Raw genomic sequence first — 16,221 nt, forward strand, 5'->3', positions numbered from 1 at the left:
AGGTGCCTCGGAGGAAGCCACAGCCTTGAAGGACCCCATGGAACAAGTCTGCTGTGCTCGTATGGGGTCTCCGTGAGTCACAATCAACGCAACGCAACTCACAAACACCCGCTCTTGCCTCGCTCCACTCCCCAGCTCCCTTGGAGAACCATCTCTGAGTCCCCCTCCTGCCCAGGCTGGCTCCCGCCCCACTGTCCCAACGCCCCTGAGCCACTCTCAGGACAGCGGGCACGGCCCTGCGACGCTCCTGTTAGTGGGTGAATTCAGCTTCGCTGTTAGAGGGCCCAGGGCTGACTCCTCCCTGGAGCCTAGCATGGCTCAGCCTGGGGCCCTCCAACGAGGGGTCAGCCGGGCAGCTCACCTCGGACTTCCAGCCGGCACTCGGCCAGCGCCTCCCCCAGCTCGTTGACAGCCAGGCAGGAGTAAGTGCCGGCGTCGAAGGGGGAGGGCCGGCGGATATTCAGCGTCAGGACCCCCTGGTGGTTAGTCATCAGGAACTTGGGGTCCTCACGGATCTCCATCTTGTTCTTCATCCAGACCACCTTGGGCTGTTGGGGGGGTGGCAGGTGAGGGCGAGAAATGAGAGGGGGCCCCGGGTGATGGCAAACGGGGTTTCTGGGAGCACACTGGGGTTCTCGTCTTGGCTGTGCCCGCCCTCCCTGACTGACGCAGAACTAGTCACTAGTCCTCTCCCACCTTCAGTTGGTCCTCTCTGCTTTACCGGGTATTGGTTAAGGCTCGCTGTTAAGGACAGGAGCACTGGTGGTGCGATGGTTAGGCACACAGCTGCTAACCAGAAGGTTGATGGTTTGAACCCACCCAGTGACTCCACAGGAGGAAAGGCCCGGAGGGCTGTCCCCCCAAAGATCACAACCAAGACAACCCATGGAGCTGTTCCGCTCTGTCCTGTGGGGTCACTGTGCGTCCGAATGGACGGCACCTCACAACAGCATGGCTCTCAGAACACAGCTCGCTCCTGTGACCCACAGCGTCCAACACCACTCGCCCCGTTCCTTCTCTGTCCTCACCTCCCGCCCCTCTCCCGCCTTCCAACCTCACCTCAGACAGACCAGGCGAGGCGCCCATGTTGGGACCTTGGCTCTAACTGCTCCCTCTTTCAGTACTTCCCTTCCCTCCTCTTTTTACCCAATTCCCTTCTTGCTGGCCTTCAGTTCTCAGCTCACCCTGAGCTTGGCCCCCAGCTCCCACTCCTCGGCCCCCAGACTGGGACCAGTGACCCACTGCCACTGAGTGGGCTCTGAATAATGGCGACCCGATGTGCGTCCGAGTAGAACTGTGCTGCTCAGGTTTTCGATGACTGACTGTTCAGAACGACATTGCCAGCCCTTTCTTATGGTTCAGCTCTGGGTGGGTTTGAACCACCAGCCTTTCCATCAGCAGCCAAGCATGGGAACCACTGTACCACATGGGGACTCTTCACATGGGATGGGAACACCTGTTTCCCACTCCCGTAACCGCCTGAACCTCTCTAGCACACGGACCACTGTTTCTCATCTTTTACTCGTGTGACTTTGGATTAATGTCAGTCACCCCCAGTGTACAGAGACTGCTTGTCACCTCGTCCAGCACTTACAAAGCCTCTGAGAATGTTTGCTGAAAGGATCAATGAATGAGTGAGTGAGGAAAACGGGTAGATGGAATGAATGAATGAAGTGAGTAATGAATGAACGAAGGGAGTAAAGAATGGAGTGGTGATGTAGGAGATCCTGGATAGAGAGGGAGAACAATGTGGAACAAAACTCAAAATCATTTGGAGAGAAAAAAAAAGGGGGGGCCAGGTTTGCTGGTCAGATAGAGCCTGGTGGAACCACTGAGACTATGGTCCCTAGCTGCCCTTCAGGTCTGGAATTGAACCCACTCCTGTGGCTTCCAGCCAAACAAAGACAGACATATGAGTTGAAGATGTACCTGAGGTAGATACACTCCTTGGAGAGAACAATCATGGGAGAAAGAAGGGCTGTGTCTGCACAGGGAGACAGCTCAGGGAGCAGGAGGGCATGGAGGGATGGACACAGGGAAGAGGTAATTATGGGGAGGAAGTGGGAGGGGAGCTGTTGCATTGGGGTAAATTGTAGTCAATGTCATGAGACAGTGTATGTGAACTGCTGTATGGAAAGTGAATTTGCTCTGTAAATTTTCACCCAAATCACAATTAAAAAAAAAAAGAAAAGAAAAGAATGGAATGGTAAGTGAATAAATGTGTGGAATGAGTGAATGAGTGGGGTCAGTAAGTGGGTGGATGCATGAGGTGCATGCAGTAATGAACCTGTGGTGTGCCCTAGGGGACAGAAGCTAAAAACCCAAGGCCTAGATCAGAGGTTGGCAAACTTTCTCCGTAAAAGGCCAGAGTCAGTGGTTTTGGCTTTGTAGGCCATTATCGTCACTGTTGGAACTACTCAGCTCTCCTGTTGCAGCCCAAAGGTAGTCATAGATATGGGCATAGCTTGTTCCAATAAAATTTTATTTAGAAAAACAAGTGGCCCACAGTCAGTAGTTTGCCAACCCTTGACCTTGCTGAGTCACTGGAGCTCAAGGTTGCGAGTGTTTACATTCCAAGACATCAGCCTGGAAACGGATGGAGCAGGAAGACCTTAGGAAGCCATGGAATTCTAAACTGCCCAAGGTTTCTATTTCAGAGGGGTTGGCATTTGTCCTTGGGTTAACTTTTGTCCTTGGATAAGCCAGGAGGAACTGAATGACCATTTCTTCAGGCTGTCAAGACAAGCAGTGCCCTGGCAGTCATAGGGCAGGAAAAAAAAAAAAAAAAAGGCAGGAAGACAGGGTGACTTCTGAGACCCGGGCTCTGGCCAGGGAAGGAGAGGAACAGGAAGCTAGAATGTCCAATTCGAGCCAGAGAAAGAAAGAGAGCAGGGTGCTCGTGGTGTCAGAAGTGGGCTTAAAATGAGCAGATCCCATGAAATCGAGAACTTGGGGATAAGGAGTGGGCATGGCAGGGAGTGAGGTTTTATCTTATTGAAGAGTTCCTCCCGAGGTTCTCACACACACACACATGGATCTCGGCCCCCCCCCCCGGCACCTTGGGGTGGCCTCTGACGGCGCAGTTGAGAGCAGCAGCATATCCAGCCACGACCACCCGGTCTATCAGGGGTGTCAGGAACTTGGGAGCTGTTCGGAAGTCATGCTCTTTGTACTCAAACGGTTTGAAGGTGAGTCCTGGGTGAGAGGAGATACACCTGTAAGACGGCTGAGTTCCCAGAGTGTCCTCCTACCCAGGGAACAAGCCCATCCTCCTCTCCTTGGTCCCCAGGTGCCATCTGCGTTGAGTCCGGGGGAGAAGGAGAGGGTCAGAGAACTCAAGGTGGACCTCTGTGGAGGACAGCAGCCAGTACCTGTCTTGAGGATACGAGCTGTGTTCTTGGAGACACCAGGAGAGTCACTGAGTCCACAGAAGTTCTCACTGTAGATGCGGAAATAGTATTCATTGCCCACGATGAGGTCAGATACAGTGCAGGAGGTGTGGCGGTTGTGTTCATGAACATTGTACCACTCCTAGAGTAGAGACAGGGAGGGTTGAGCACAAGGGGACACACACAAGTGGACAGAGACACAAGAAGGGCCAGGGGGTGAGAAAAGTGTGTCCCACTTTAAGGAAACTCATCAATGTTGATCAAAGATTCTATAGAAGAATCCTGATCAAAAGAGGGAAAATTGCAGAACAGAATTTCAAATTCTCATGGAATCCAGACTTTATGGAGCCACAGAGGCTGGATGAACCCCCAAAACTATTGCCCTAAAAATAACAAATGTTGGCGAGGATGTGGAGAGATTGGGACTCTCATACACTGCTGGTGGGACTGTAATATGATAGAACCACTGTGGAAAGCAGTATGGTGATTCTTTAAACAGTTGGAATTAAAAATACCATTTGACCTAGCAATTCCATTACTAGGTATATATCCTAGAGAAGTGAGAGCCAGGACAAGAACAGATATATGCACACCCATGTTCATTGCAGCACTACTTAAAATAGCAAAAAGATGGAAACAACCTAGGTGCCCATCAACAGAAGACTGGATAACCAAACTATGGTACATACACACAATGGATACTATGCAACCCTAAAGAATAAGGAGAATCTGCAAAACACTGCATAACATGGATGAACTTGGAGGACATTATGCTGAGAGCGCTAGTAGCCTAGTGCCTAAGGCACTTGACTGCTAACCAGAAGGCTGGCAGTTCAAACCCACCAGCCACTCCTTGGAAGGAAGGTCGGGCAATCTATTTCCGTAGTGATACTGCCCCAGAAACCCAAGGAGGAGGGGTCACTATGAGTCAGATCCAACTTAATGGCAGTGATTTTTTTGTTTTTGATGCTGAGTGAAATAAGTCAATCACAGAAGGACAAATATTGTATTAATCAGTTATTGTAAAAAGTCAAGGAAAGGTTTATACATGAAAGAAAATTTTCTTTCTTGGTTACCAGGGGTGGGAATGGAGGGGAGGGAACATTGTTAGATAGGTAGAGACAAGTACTGATTTGGGTGAAGAGAAGGGCAATGCACCAAATGTGAGTGATCAACACGGTGGCATTGAGGAAGAGGAAGACAGACAGGTACATGGGAGGGACAGACAACAAAGATGACCCCTTCTGCACACACAGTACTGTGTTGTCAGTGAAGGGAAACATGGGTAGATGGGTGGATAGGCTGAACTATTAGATACATCTATGCAGGGGGAAGTGTGCCCATGACCATGTATAGGGCTGGCAGACAATGTTTCTACAAGTGTATTGTATGTTCTGTAAGAACTCCCAGGGGTATAGTAGAGCTGACAAAGGACAAGGTTGTAGTCACTTCTTGGCCACAGCCAGCTACCCAGAGGGAGCGAGTAGTTGGACCTGTGAGCTTGGGAGCGCAGTTGCCGGGGACATCAAGCTCAATTGGCATAACATACTACACAAAACATTGTCCCACTTCCTACATTAGCGAGTGGCGACTGGGATCTTAAAAGCTTGCAAGCGGCCATCTAGATGCAACAATGGGTTTCTCGTCATCCAGAGCAAATAAGAACGAAGAAAACCAAAGACACATGGAAAAAATTAGTCCAAGGGACTGGTACACCATGTGATCCTCAGCCTATCTGACTATGACACTAGATGGTGCCTGGCTACCACTGTCAGCCACTCGGAGGAGGATCCATGTAGGAGACCCCGGATAGAGAGACAGGGAACAATGTGGAACAAAACTCAAAATCACACACACACACACAAAAGGGGGGGACCAGGTTTGCTGGTCTGATGAAGCCTGTTGGAACCCCTGAGACTATGGCCCCTAGCTGCCCTTCAGGTCTGGAATTGAACCCCCTCCTGTGGCTTCCAGCCAAACAAAAGACAGGCATATGAGCTGAACATTTACATTAGGTAGATACACTCCTTGGAGAGAACAATCATGGGAGAATAGAAGGGCTGTGTATGCACAGGGAGACAGCTTGGGGGGCAGGAGTGGATGGAGGGAAGGACACAGGGAAGAGGTGACTATAGGGAGGACGTAGAAGGGAAGCTGTTGCATCGTGGGAAATTGCAGTCAATGTTATGAGACAAAGTGTATGTGAGCTGCTATACAGAAAGTGAATTTGCTCTGTAAACTTTCACCCAAATCACAATAAAAATTTAAATTAAAAAAAAACTATTGCCCTAAGATAATCGTTCAACCTTAAACCAAAAATATCCCCTGAAGTCTTCTTAAAACCAAACAGTAATTCAGCTTAACTAGTAAAAGATGTCTGCCTTGGGCTGTTTTAAGATCTAGCTATAAGGAGCTCTGGTGGCCTAGTGGATAAGGCATTTGGCTGCTGACCTCCTGGCTGCTAACCAGGAGGTCAGCGGTTCAAACTCACCAGCCACTCAGCAGAAGAAAGATGGGGCAATCTACTTCCATAAAGATTTACAGCCTCAGAAACCCAATGGGTTCAAACTCACCAGCCCCTCACCAGAAGAAAGATGGGGCAATCTACTTCCATAAAGATTTACAGCCTCAGAAACCCAATGGGGGTCGAAAGATTAGATAGGAACTTTAGAGAGCCATGAGTTTATGCTGATGGTGGAGGAACAACTCAAGAAAGGCAGGTGAGAATGTGGGTGCACAGCTCAAAGCATGTCATCAGCGATTGTACGTGGAGAAACTTGAATTGGTGTGTGTTCTGTGTATATTTTCAACAACAAAAATAAAATACATTTTTTCAAAGCCGAAAATAAAAGCCATCATTCATAGCAGCATTATTTCCACTAGACAGAGATAGAGACAACCCAAGTGTCCATCAACTGATGAATGGAAGCCCAAGACTATGGCCCTGAGTCTCCCTTCAAGCCTGGAACTGAACTCATCCCCAAGGCTCAACTGTCAGACAACAGGAGACAAGCCTCAGATGAACAATCAGCCACACGAGATCAGAGGGCAGCATTGGCTCAGGGACAGAGATCAGAGGACAGAAGGGGACAGAAAAGAAGGAGGAAGAGAAACAGGAAACACAGGGAGGCGCTGGAACGAGAGCTGTCACCCTGTGGAGACTGCAGTCAAAGTCACGAAGCAGAATGTACGAACTGTTGAATGGGAAACCCATTTGCTCTGTAAACTTCCACCCAAATCACAATTAAAAAATCAAATGGAAAAAAAAAAAAAAAACATGAATGAGACATCATCCAAACAACAATAACAACCAAAAACATGATGAACAGACACAAAATGAGGCCCGAGCATACAGTGGAATAGTACACAGCCATCAAGAAGAGTGAAGGTCTTAAAAAAGAGAGAGAGAGAAAAGTGAAGGTTTCAGACACGTTGTGACATGCATGAACCCAGAAAACATGCTGAGTGAAAGAAGCCAGAGACCCAAGGCCATTTATGTGAGGATCCCATTTATAGGAGAAATCCAGGAGAGGCAAATCCAGAGACAGAGAAGACATGAGTGGTTGCCAGGGGCTCGGGGGAGGGGCGGAGACGACTCCTTGTGGCTACAGCACCCCCTTTCAGGTGATGAAAATGTTTTCAAACTGGATACCTCCGTGCATGTGTGAAATGTCACCTAACGGTACACGCACAGCAAAGTGGTTGGTGGTTTATTTTGTTGTGTGAATTTTACCCCAATAAAAAAGAAGGAAAACCCATCCCGCACCAGATCTCGGCCAGAAGGCCTCCCTCAGAGCCCCAACCTGCTCCCAGTGTCCCGCCTCGGTGTCCCCCGGTGTGAGGTGGCCGCCTCACGCCAACTCTTCTCCCCCACCGCCCACCCTACCCTCACCCTCGACTCACCATGGTTTTCTTATCAGCTTTCTGAATGAAGTAGCCTGTGATCTCGCTGTTCCCGTCGTCCCTGGGGGGCTGCCACGTCACCAGGGCATTGGTGCCCCATACCTCCTTCACCATCACGTTCTCGGGTGGCCCTGCTTTTTCTGAGGGGCGACGCGCACATCAGCCCCAGCCCCTCACTGTCCACCTCCTCACCTCCTGTGCCCACACTTGGCGCACCTCACGTTGCGCCCCCACACTTGCCTCCCCATGCTCACCCCGGCCCCCTCACCGCCTCCTGCCAGTCCTCTGCCACCTCATGTCTCCTCAGCAACTCTCCTCATTCTGGAATCTCTGGGGTCTTGCCCTCACTCCATTCCCACCTGCCCTCCCCTCATTCCCGTCTCATTCCTTACCTCCCACCTCCTCATCTTTCCTCCATCCAATCTCTCTTCCTCACCTGCTCAGTCTTCCTCTCACCTCCTACTGCTGTTCCCATCCCCCTTCCTCCCCTCACAACCTGCTTCCCCTGACTCACGGTCCCTCTCTTCCCGCCCACCCCGTGCCCTGCCCTGGCAGCGCACCCACGACCCGGATGTGGATGGTGGCCGTGTCCTTCATGTTCTCGATCTCCACGTTCAGCTCGTACTCTCCGGAGTCGGAGCGGGCCGCCTCGCGCACAAACAGCACGGTGTCCGTGTCGCTGGTCCGCACGTGCACCCGGGAGGTGTCCAGCGGGGCCCCATTCTTTTTCCACACCACGTGGGGCCGTGGCTTTCCCTAGGGGAGGCCACATGGGTAGCGGGGATGTCAGCCCAGGTCCTACACACACAGAGGGGCCCCACCTGCAGGAGTCACCCCTCCCCCTTGGTCCCAGCGCCCCGTACCTGGAAGGGGATGAGGAGGTTCAGCTTCTCCCCCACTTTACGGAGGTACGTCTGGCGGAGATGGCGGGGAAGACGGATCTTGGGTTGCTCTGAGGGCACAAACAGGAATGGGGCTCAGCTCCGGGGTGAGGGACATTTCACGGGTGGAGAAACCAAGGGTGAAGAGGTCTGGGCAGATCCTAAGGAGGACCACTGACTGGGCAGGTGTCAGGGATGGAGAGACCAAGGTGATGAAGTTGTCTGGGGGATCCTATGATGACCACTGAAAGGACAGGTTGAGTGATGCCAACTGGGTCTGTAGGGTCACTCACCCACAATCTCCCGGATGGTGACCGGTTGGGTCAGGGTGGCTGGCTCACTGCGTCCTGCAATGTTGACCCCAACGACCCGGAAGAGAATTTTTGCTCCTGTCGGGAGGTTCTTGACGGTGAACCCACATCGCTCCACAGGCTCCGTGTTGGCAGGGATCCATTCATCGGCTGTGGAGACAGCACGGCTCGTGGAGCTCAAGATTCCCCTCCGAGCCTTTCCGCACACCCTCAACTCATTGACTGCTGGTCACTCGGGCCACCACGATCCAACAGCAGCAGCTTTTCATTTATTAGCATCTACTGGGAGCTCTGGTGGCATAGTGCCTAAGGCACTTGACTGCTAACCAGAAGGCTGGTGGTTCAAACCCACCAGCCGCTCCTCGGAAGGAAGGTTGGGCAATCTACTTCCGTAGTGATACTGCCTCGGAAACCCAAGGAGGGGTCGCTAGGAGTCGGGGCCGACTCGACGGCAAATAACAACAACAACAACACTGTGACCACGTTCTCAGGTGACACATGCATTAGCTCGTCAGTCTTCACTTCAACCCTATGTTATTCCCACTTTAGAGATCACTTCATGGAGGCCCAGAGAGGTTAAGGAACTTGCCAAAGTCACACAGCTAGGAAGTGTTGGACTAGGAAGGAAGCCCACAGCTGTCTGATTCTAGAGAGCTCCACTCTGTTGCTGGAGTTGGGATGGAGAAGCGAGGAAAAAGGGTATAAGACGAGGAGGCTGGAGGAGCAAGCACTCAAGTGTGTCTCAGAGGGAGAACTGCAAGTTGTGTTTAGAGACAGCTCAATGAATTCCCTGCTTTTCTGCAACGCACCTTTCTGTCTAGGCTTGAAACTGTGGCGTTGGTGAACCAACACGGGTCAGACCAACCATCAGCAGAGTAAACTCTAACAAGCTTGGTTCTGAAATGTCACAGTGGCTCTGGCACAAATGGGGAAAGGGACAGGAATGAGGTGAAGAGTGCTGGGAAGAGAGAGAAGAAGCCGACAAGGTCCAGCCATCCATTCGTGTACATGCATTACCGAATGCAGCCATCACTGTACCCTGGCAAGACGGGAACTGTCTTCGCCATCTGGAGATGAAGAAATTGAGGCTGGGATACTTGCCCAAGGTCACACATTAGAAAGTCCAGGGGCAGGATTGGAACCCACATCTGTCTGACTTTGAAGCCTGGGATATGGTGTCGAGGTGATCTGTGTTCGGGTCTGTCTTTCCAGGCAGATGGTCGTGTTGGAGATACCTCCATAACCATGCACTGGGTCTGGCATGGGGTTTGTTCAGTGGAAGATGGAGAGATGGATGACTAGATGGAAGGAAGGATGGGTGGATGGACAGACAAGGAGATTGTTAAAAGACGATTAGATAGTCATATGACTGGATAAATGGAAGGAATGGAGGCAAGAAGGAATGGAGGGATGGAAGGATGGAATGATGGTGGTTAGTAGGTAGCTATATGATTAAAAAAAAAAAAAATACTAGATGAGTGGTGGGTTGGATGATCCAAAACATTTACAGATGGACAGAAGGATGGATGGATGGATGGATGAGTGGACAAATGACTGAGAAAGAAGGAAGGAAGGAATAAAGGGAAAAAATAAGGAAATATAGATGGATAGATGGACGGATGGATGGATAGAAGGAAGAAAAGGAAATATGGATGGATGGATCGATAGAAGGAAGAAAAGGAAATATGGATGGATGGATGGTTAGAAGGAAAGGAAATATAGGTGGATGTATGTATGTACGTATGTATGTATGGATGGATGAATGGAAAGAAGGAAATACAAGTGGATGGATGAATGCATGGATGGAAGGAAGGAAGGAAGAAAAGGAAATATAGGTGGATGGATGAATGGATGGACAGATGGATGGATGGAAGGATAGATGGAAGGAAGGAAGGAAGGAAAGGAAATACTGATGGATGGATGGATAGAAGGAAAGGAAATATAGGTGGATGTATGTATGTATGTATGGATGGATGTATGGATGAATGAATGGATAGAAGGAAATACAAGTGGATGGAAGAATGGATGGATGGAAGGAAGGAAGAAAGGAAATATAGGTGGATGGATGGATGGACAGATGGATGGATGGACAAACAGATAAAAGGAAGGAGGAAGGAAGGAAAAGAGGGACACATGTAGTAGATAAATAGGTGGATAGATGGATGCATGGATGGAAGGACAGACGGATGGAAAACAAGGTATTGCTGGATGGAGAATGGATTTAGGGAAGAAATGGAGAAATGAAAAAGGGACAAGCTGGTCGTCGGGGGCCCACCCGTAACAGGACTCATGCAAGTACAGACACAGAACAGCTACACAAGCTGTCTCTCCCTACGCATCCTCATCTTCAGTTCCACATCGGACGCCCACCTGGATGGGTCACTGCCCCCCACCAGGCTGGACCGGGCCACTCACATCCTTCCAGGCAGTACTCCACCAGGTAGCCATCGATGCCACCTGCTCCGATCTTGTCTGGAGGCCTCCACTTGAGCGTGGTGGTGGTGTCTGTCACGTCCTCCACCATCAGGTGTTGGGGCTCACTCGTGGGTGCTATAAAGATCCAGTGATGTGGGGGCAAATGAGAAGTCAGGGGTTGGCATTGGAGTCACTGGCCAGCAGAGGGATCAAATGTCAAATAAGGTCAACGAGCAATGAAGTATCACCAGGGATAATGAAGCCAACAAAATATCAAGGGATCATGAGGTCCTCAAGGTCAGGAATAGGTGTCAGTCTGGTAGAGGTCGGTGGGGAATGCAGATGTCACCATAGGGTCTGGGGTCATCCTAGTGATGCATTGGTTCAGGAAGGGATCAAGGAGATGGGTGGGGTTGACGGTCAATGTGTAGGGTTGTTGGGTGAGAGCTAACAGAAGTCTACAGAGACTGTGGGGTCTAAGATCAATGCAGGGCAGGATGTGGATCAAAGGATGAAGGGGGGTGGTCAGTGAGGGTGTCATGGGGATCTTACCAATGGGCATAAAAGGCTTAGTGTTCATGCTGGGCTGGGAGACCCCTATGGCGTTGACTGCAAAGACTCGCATCTCATAGAGAATGCCCTCAATCATCTTGGTGGATTCGTAGGTTGTCTCCGTAAAGACCTCAAAGTTCAGTTTCATCCAGCGCTGAGAGCCCTTCTTTTTCCGCTCCAGAAGGTACCCTAGAGGGCCCCCAAGCACAGAGGAGCAGGTGGTCAAGGGGAGGTCATGGGGGGTCACAGATCAGTTGGGGCGAGGACACATCGAAGAGGTCACATGACCCAGGGCTGAGCTCAAGACTTACAGAGCAGTTAGAAACCACCAGTCATGGGGTTAGAAACCAAGAGGGCTCATGGGTCACCAAAAACAAAAGTCCCAGACCATTGGACAAAGTGAGAATTGTCAGTTCACTGGGGAGAAGAGACTCATGAAGGAAGACCAAAGGAATTGGGAGGCATCAAAGATAAACAACCAGGTCTTCAAGGAAGGTCACTGAGGGATTTGGGAGATAAAAGAGAAGTTATGGGATAGGATCAGAAGTAGGGGACAGCGGCATATGTCCACTCACCGGTGAGTGGCTGCCCACCGTCATACTTGGGTGGCTCCCAGACAAGGATGGCCCAATCCTCTCCAACTGAGGTGACCCGCACAGCCTCCGGGGGGTCTGGGACATCTGTGGGGGGAGGCAGGGGAGTTAGGGATCCCCTTACAGCCTCTGGAAAATACCCCCCAGCCTGGCCCTGAGAGCTCTCTCTGCTTACCCACAACTCGTAAGAAGATGGAGGCCACGTCCTCGCCAACAGGGTTGGTGACCTTGATGGTGTAGCGACCCTCGTCCGCGCGCTCAGCACTCTCGATCACGAAGCTGCTTGTGTCGGTCCATTTCTCGATGTGGACCCTGCCCTCAGTGGCTGAGAATACCTAGACACGGCCAAAGACGGGTTTGCGCTACTGCTCCTCAAACCCAGACCTGACTATGCCTCCTCCCTGCTCAAAACTCTTCAATGGTTTCCACACGCAGGGGGACCTGTGTAGGAGATCCTGGACAGTGGGAGAACAAGGTGGAATAAAACTCAAAATAATTTAAAAAAGGCGGGGGACCAGGTTTGCTGGTCTGTTAGAGCCTGGTGGAACCTCTGAGACTATGGTCCCTAGCTGCACTTCGGGTCTGCAACTGAACCCACTCCTGTGGCTTCCAGCCAAACAAAAGACAGCATATGGGGTAAACATTTACATTAGGTAGATACAGTCCTTGGAGAGAACAATCATGGGAGAAAGAAGGGCTGTGTCTGCACAGGAGACAGCTCAGGGGGCAGGAGTGCATGGAGGGATGGACACAGGGAAGAGGTAACTATGGGGAGGAAGTGGGAGGGGAGCAGTTGCATTGGGGGAAATTGCAGTCAATGTCATGAGACAAAGTGTATGTGAGCTGCTGTATGGAGAGTGAACTTGCTCTGTAAACTTTCACCCAAATCACAATAAAAATTTTAAAAATAAAGAAAACCTCTTAAATGGTTTCTTATCACCACACAACATACAAGGCCCTGGACTTGGCCTCTGAGGTTCTTCTGGGTCTAGACCTAGACTCTTCATTCCTCCCACCTGTCCTCCTCACCCTCAAAGCACCATCGGTTTTGTCCCCAACCCCTGCAAGGTTGCCCCCCATTCATGCAATGCTCCGTTCCACTCATCTGCCTGCAATATTGTTAACCCTTAGGACTCATCTAGGAGTCACCTCTTCCAGGAAGCATTCTTGGATATGCCCAGCTGAAAGTGACGGCTCCATATCATGAATTCTCTTAGCTTCTTGTTATCTCCATTTTTCTCAACCCTGCTCACCCTGTGACTCTGTCTTTAAGACTGAAGGCCCGTGGAAGGCTGGGTCTGATTTATGGTTGTACCCTCAATGCCTGGCATAGAGGAAACGTTAGACTGAGGCAAATCTATCCATTTTATAGAAGAGGAAACTGAATCTCAGAAGAGAGAAGGAAAATTGAACTGCCTCAGGGTCTGGGTTAAAATATAGGATGAATGGATGGATGGATGGATGGATGGATGGGTGGATAATATTAGTTACAATGGATGGATGGATGGATAGATGTGTTTATAGGTAAATGGATGGATGGACAGACATATGAATATATAGATAAATAAATAGATGAATTACTGGATGGATGGATGGATGAGTGGATGGCTGTATTGGTTGATTAATTCATACATGCATGGATGGATGGATGGATTAGATGGATGGATGGATGGATGGATTGGATGGATGGATGGACGGATAGATGAATATGGATTGGATGAATGGATATGGATTGATTGGATGGATGGATGGACATGGATTGATTGGATGGATGGATGGATGGATGGATGGATGGATTGATGGATGGATAGATTGGATGGATGAAGGGATGGATGGATAGATGGATGGATGGATGGATTGGATGGATGGATGGATGAATATGGATTGGATGGATGGATGGGTGGATAAATGGATGAATGGATAGATGGATGGATGGATGGGTGGGTATGGATTGGATGGATGGAGGGATGGATGGAATGTCCACCATGTTCTCAGCCCTATATTAGGTTATAGACAATATAACTTCTAATCTTCAAAGCAATCCTCTGAAGAAGGAACCATCATTTTCATTTTACAGACAATTAAATTGAGGCTGAGAGGGAAAGCACCTTGCCTAAGGTCCCCCAGCAGAGCTGAGAGGGAAAAGAACTCAGGGCACAGAGAAGCCTCAGCATACCTCATCTTCCTTAAACCAGGTGGCGACGGGAGGAGGCTCTCCCGTGATGGACACGTCCATCCTCAGCTTATTTCCAGCCACGACCACAATCGAATTATCCGAGGTCTTCCCCGAGCAGTCCAGGTGAATCTTTGGTGGTTCTGGTGGCCAAAAAGAGATACTGAGGGTTTGGAAGTGGTCACCTGGGACGTCCCAATGTTCCACCAGAGGATCCCCCAGAAGCTGAGTTCTAACCATAAAGACCCAGGAGTTCAGGACCCCAACTCTCTTATCTCCTAGGATCCAGCAGCCTGGCTCTCAGCCTCCTCCTCCCCAAGGACCCAAGAATTGGGATCCCAGCTCCCCTCCCTCAAACTCAGGAGTCTGGCCTCCCAACTCCCTCACCCCCAGATCCAGGACTCCAAGGCCCCAGTCCCCTCCTCCCTCGCAGCCGGGATTCCAGACTTCCAACCCCCTCCTCCCTGAGACCCAGGACTCTGAGCCCTTAGCTTACCAGAGCAGCCCGTGCTCCTTACCTTGCTTGGGTACATACTCCACCTTAATTTCTGCGGGACAAAGAAGACAGGATGCTTAGGTCTAAATACAGCAAGCCCCTAACCCACCTTTACCACCCAGAGGCAGAGACAGAGGCCTGGCAGGTCTCCCAGGGAACTGAGGTGTTGTGGTGAGGTTCAGGCCCACAGACTATTCCTAGTCCTAATTCTCCTCCCTCGTGGACACACTTCAACACAAACAATATTCTCTCTTCCCATTTCTCATCTGATTCCATGCCAAGAGACAACAGACACTTGCCCACAACCCCACAGGGAAACTTAATCTTGAAGGAAGTAGCCAGGGGCCCCTGGGCCTGGAAGGGTGGGTCCTGAGACTCCCAGAAGAAAAGGAAGGGGCATCTTCACCCAGGAAGTTGAGTTTGGCCGAGAGGGACAGGGCATAGCCGTCGGGCACAAATGTGTAGTCTCCCTCATCCTCAGGACGGACGTCATCAATCACCAACTTGTGGATCCTGAAGGATTTGAGGAGCAGGAGAAGGGTCAGGCCAGGCAGCCCTGGGGACCGTCACAGAGCCGCACTGGCCCCATCTCTTTCCCTCAATAAAAACCCAACCAAACCCACTGCCATCAAGTAGATTCCAACTCATAAGTGCCCGGTAGGCTTTCCAAGCCTATAAATCTTTACAGAAGCAACTGCCACATCTTGCTCCCACAGAGCATCTGATGGGCTTGAACCACCAACCTTTTAGTCAGCAGCCAAGCATTTTAACCACTGCACCACCAGGGTTCCTTCTTTCCCTCAGTGCCATCTACAAAAGCACCCACTTCAATTCGGCCTACCTGCCCGCCATCTTTTATTCTGGGCTTTGGAATGCTCTCGCCTGGGTTCAAATCCCACCCTGTCATGTACTAGCTATGTGACCTTGGGCAAGTGACATAGCCTCTCTGTGCCTCAAGTGTCCTCATCTGTAAGATGGGGATGCTAGAAGCTCTTCATACTTTGATAAGGAATAAATATACGGAAAGCATTTGAACCAGTGCCTGGCGTACAGTAAGTATCAGTAAGTTAGCGTTTCCCCATCCCAATATTATTATTATCTTCTGTGTCCTAAAAGAAAGATATGTCAGAGTCCTGAGCCCTGCACCAATTGACTATGACTTTGGGGAAATGGTGTTTGTCTTTGCAGATGTGATCAGTTAAAGAAATCACACTGGAGCAGGTTGAGTCTGAACACTAATCTCCTCTGAGGGTTGTCCTGTCAAAGAGAGAGACAGACATGGGAAGAGTCACACACACGGGGTCATGCCATGGCAGAAGCAGATACATCTTCAAGCAGTAAAAGAAGGCCAAGGTCACCATCAGCCGCTGGAAATTAGGAGCCAGGCCTGGAACTGGTCCTCTCTCAAAGCCCTCAGCAGGAATCAACATGGCCGATACCTTGATGGCCTCCAGAACAGAAACACATTTCTGTCCTTTAAAGCCACCCCCTTGGGAGCCCTGGTGACA

The 16,221-nt window shown here is 50.3% G+C and overlaps 1 protein-coding gene across 1 annotated transcript in view; it reads right to left on the reverse strand.

The window, feature by feature from the left end:
- Nucleotides 1–344: 344 nt before the first annotated feature.
- The window catches only part of MYBPC2 (myosin binding protein C2), a 36,788-nt gene continuing 20,911 nt past the window's right edge, over nucleotides 345–16,221 (reverse strand). Inside the window, exons 11-24 of the mRNA XM_007957643.1 lie at nucleotides 15,120–15,226; nucleotides 14,736–14,765; nucleotides 14,221–14,360; nucleotides 12,220–12,379; nucleotides 12,027–12,131; nucleotides 11,452–11,640; nucleotides 10,900–11,034; nucleotides 8,467–8,634; nucleotides 8,156–8,244; nucleotides 7,853–8,048; nucleotides 7,293–7,432; nucleotides 3,372–3,531; nucleotides 3,059–3,195; nucleotides 345–548 (exon numbers count right to left, since the gene is read on the reverse strand). Coding sequence (XP_007955834.1) covers nucleotides 345–548; nucleotides 3,059–3,195; nucleotides 3,372–3,531; nucleotides 7,293–7,432; nucleotides 7,853–8,048; nucleotides 8,156–8,244; nucleotides 8,467–8,634; nucleotides 10,900–11,034; nucleotides 11,452–11,640; nucleotides 12,027–12,131; nucleotides 12,220–12,379; nucleotides 14,221–14,360; nucleotides 14,736–14,765; nucleotides 15,120–15,226 — 1,960 coding nt within the window. The remainder of the gene's footprint in view (nucleotides 549–3,058; nucleotides 3,196–3,371; nucleotides 3,532–7,292; nucleotides 7,433–7,852; nucleotides 8,049–8,155; nucleotides 8,245–8,466; nucleotides 8,635–10,899; nucleotides 11,035–11,451; nucleotides 11,641–12,026; nucleotides 12,132–12,219; nucleotides 12,380–14,220; nucleotides 14,361–14,735; nucleotides 14,766–15,119; nucleotides 15,227–16,221) is intronic.

The sequence above is a fragment of the Orycteropus afer genome, unplaced genomic scaffold (genome assembly GCF_000298275.1).
Source record: "Orycteropus afer afer isolate SDZICR_OR568_19922 unplaced genomic scaffold, OryAfe1.0 scaffold00766, whole genome shotgun sequence".
Classification (NCBI taxonomy): domain Eukaryota; kingdom Metazoa; phylum Chordata; class Mammalia; order Tubulidentata; family Orycteropodidae; genus Orycteropus; species Orycteropus afer.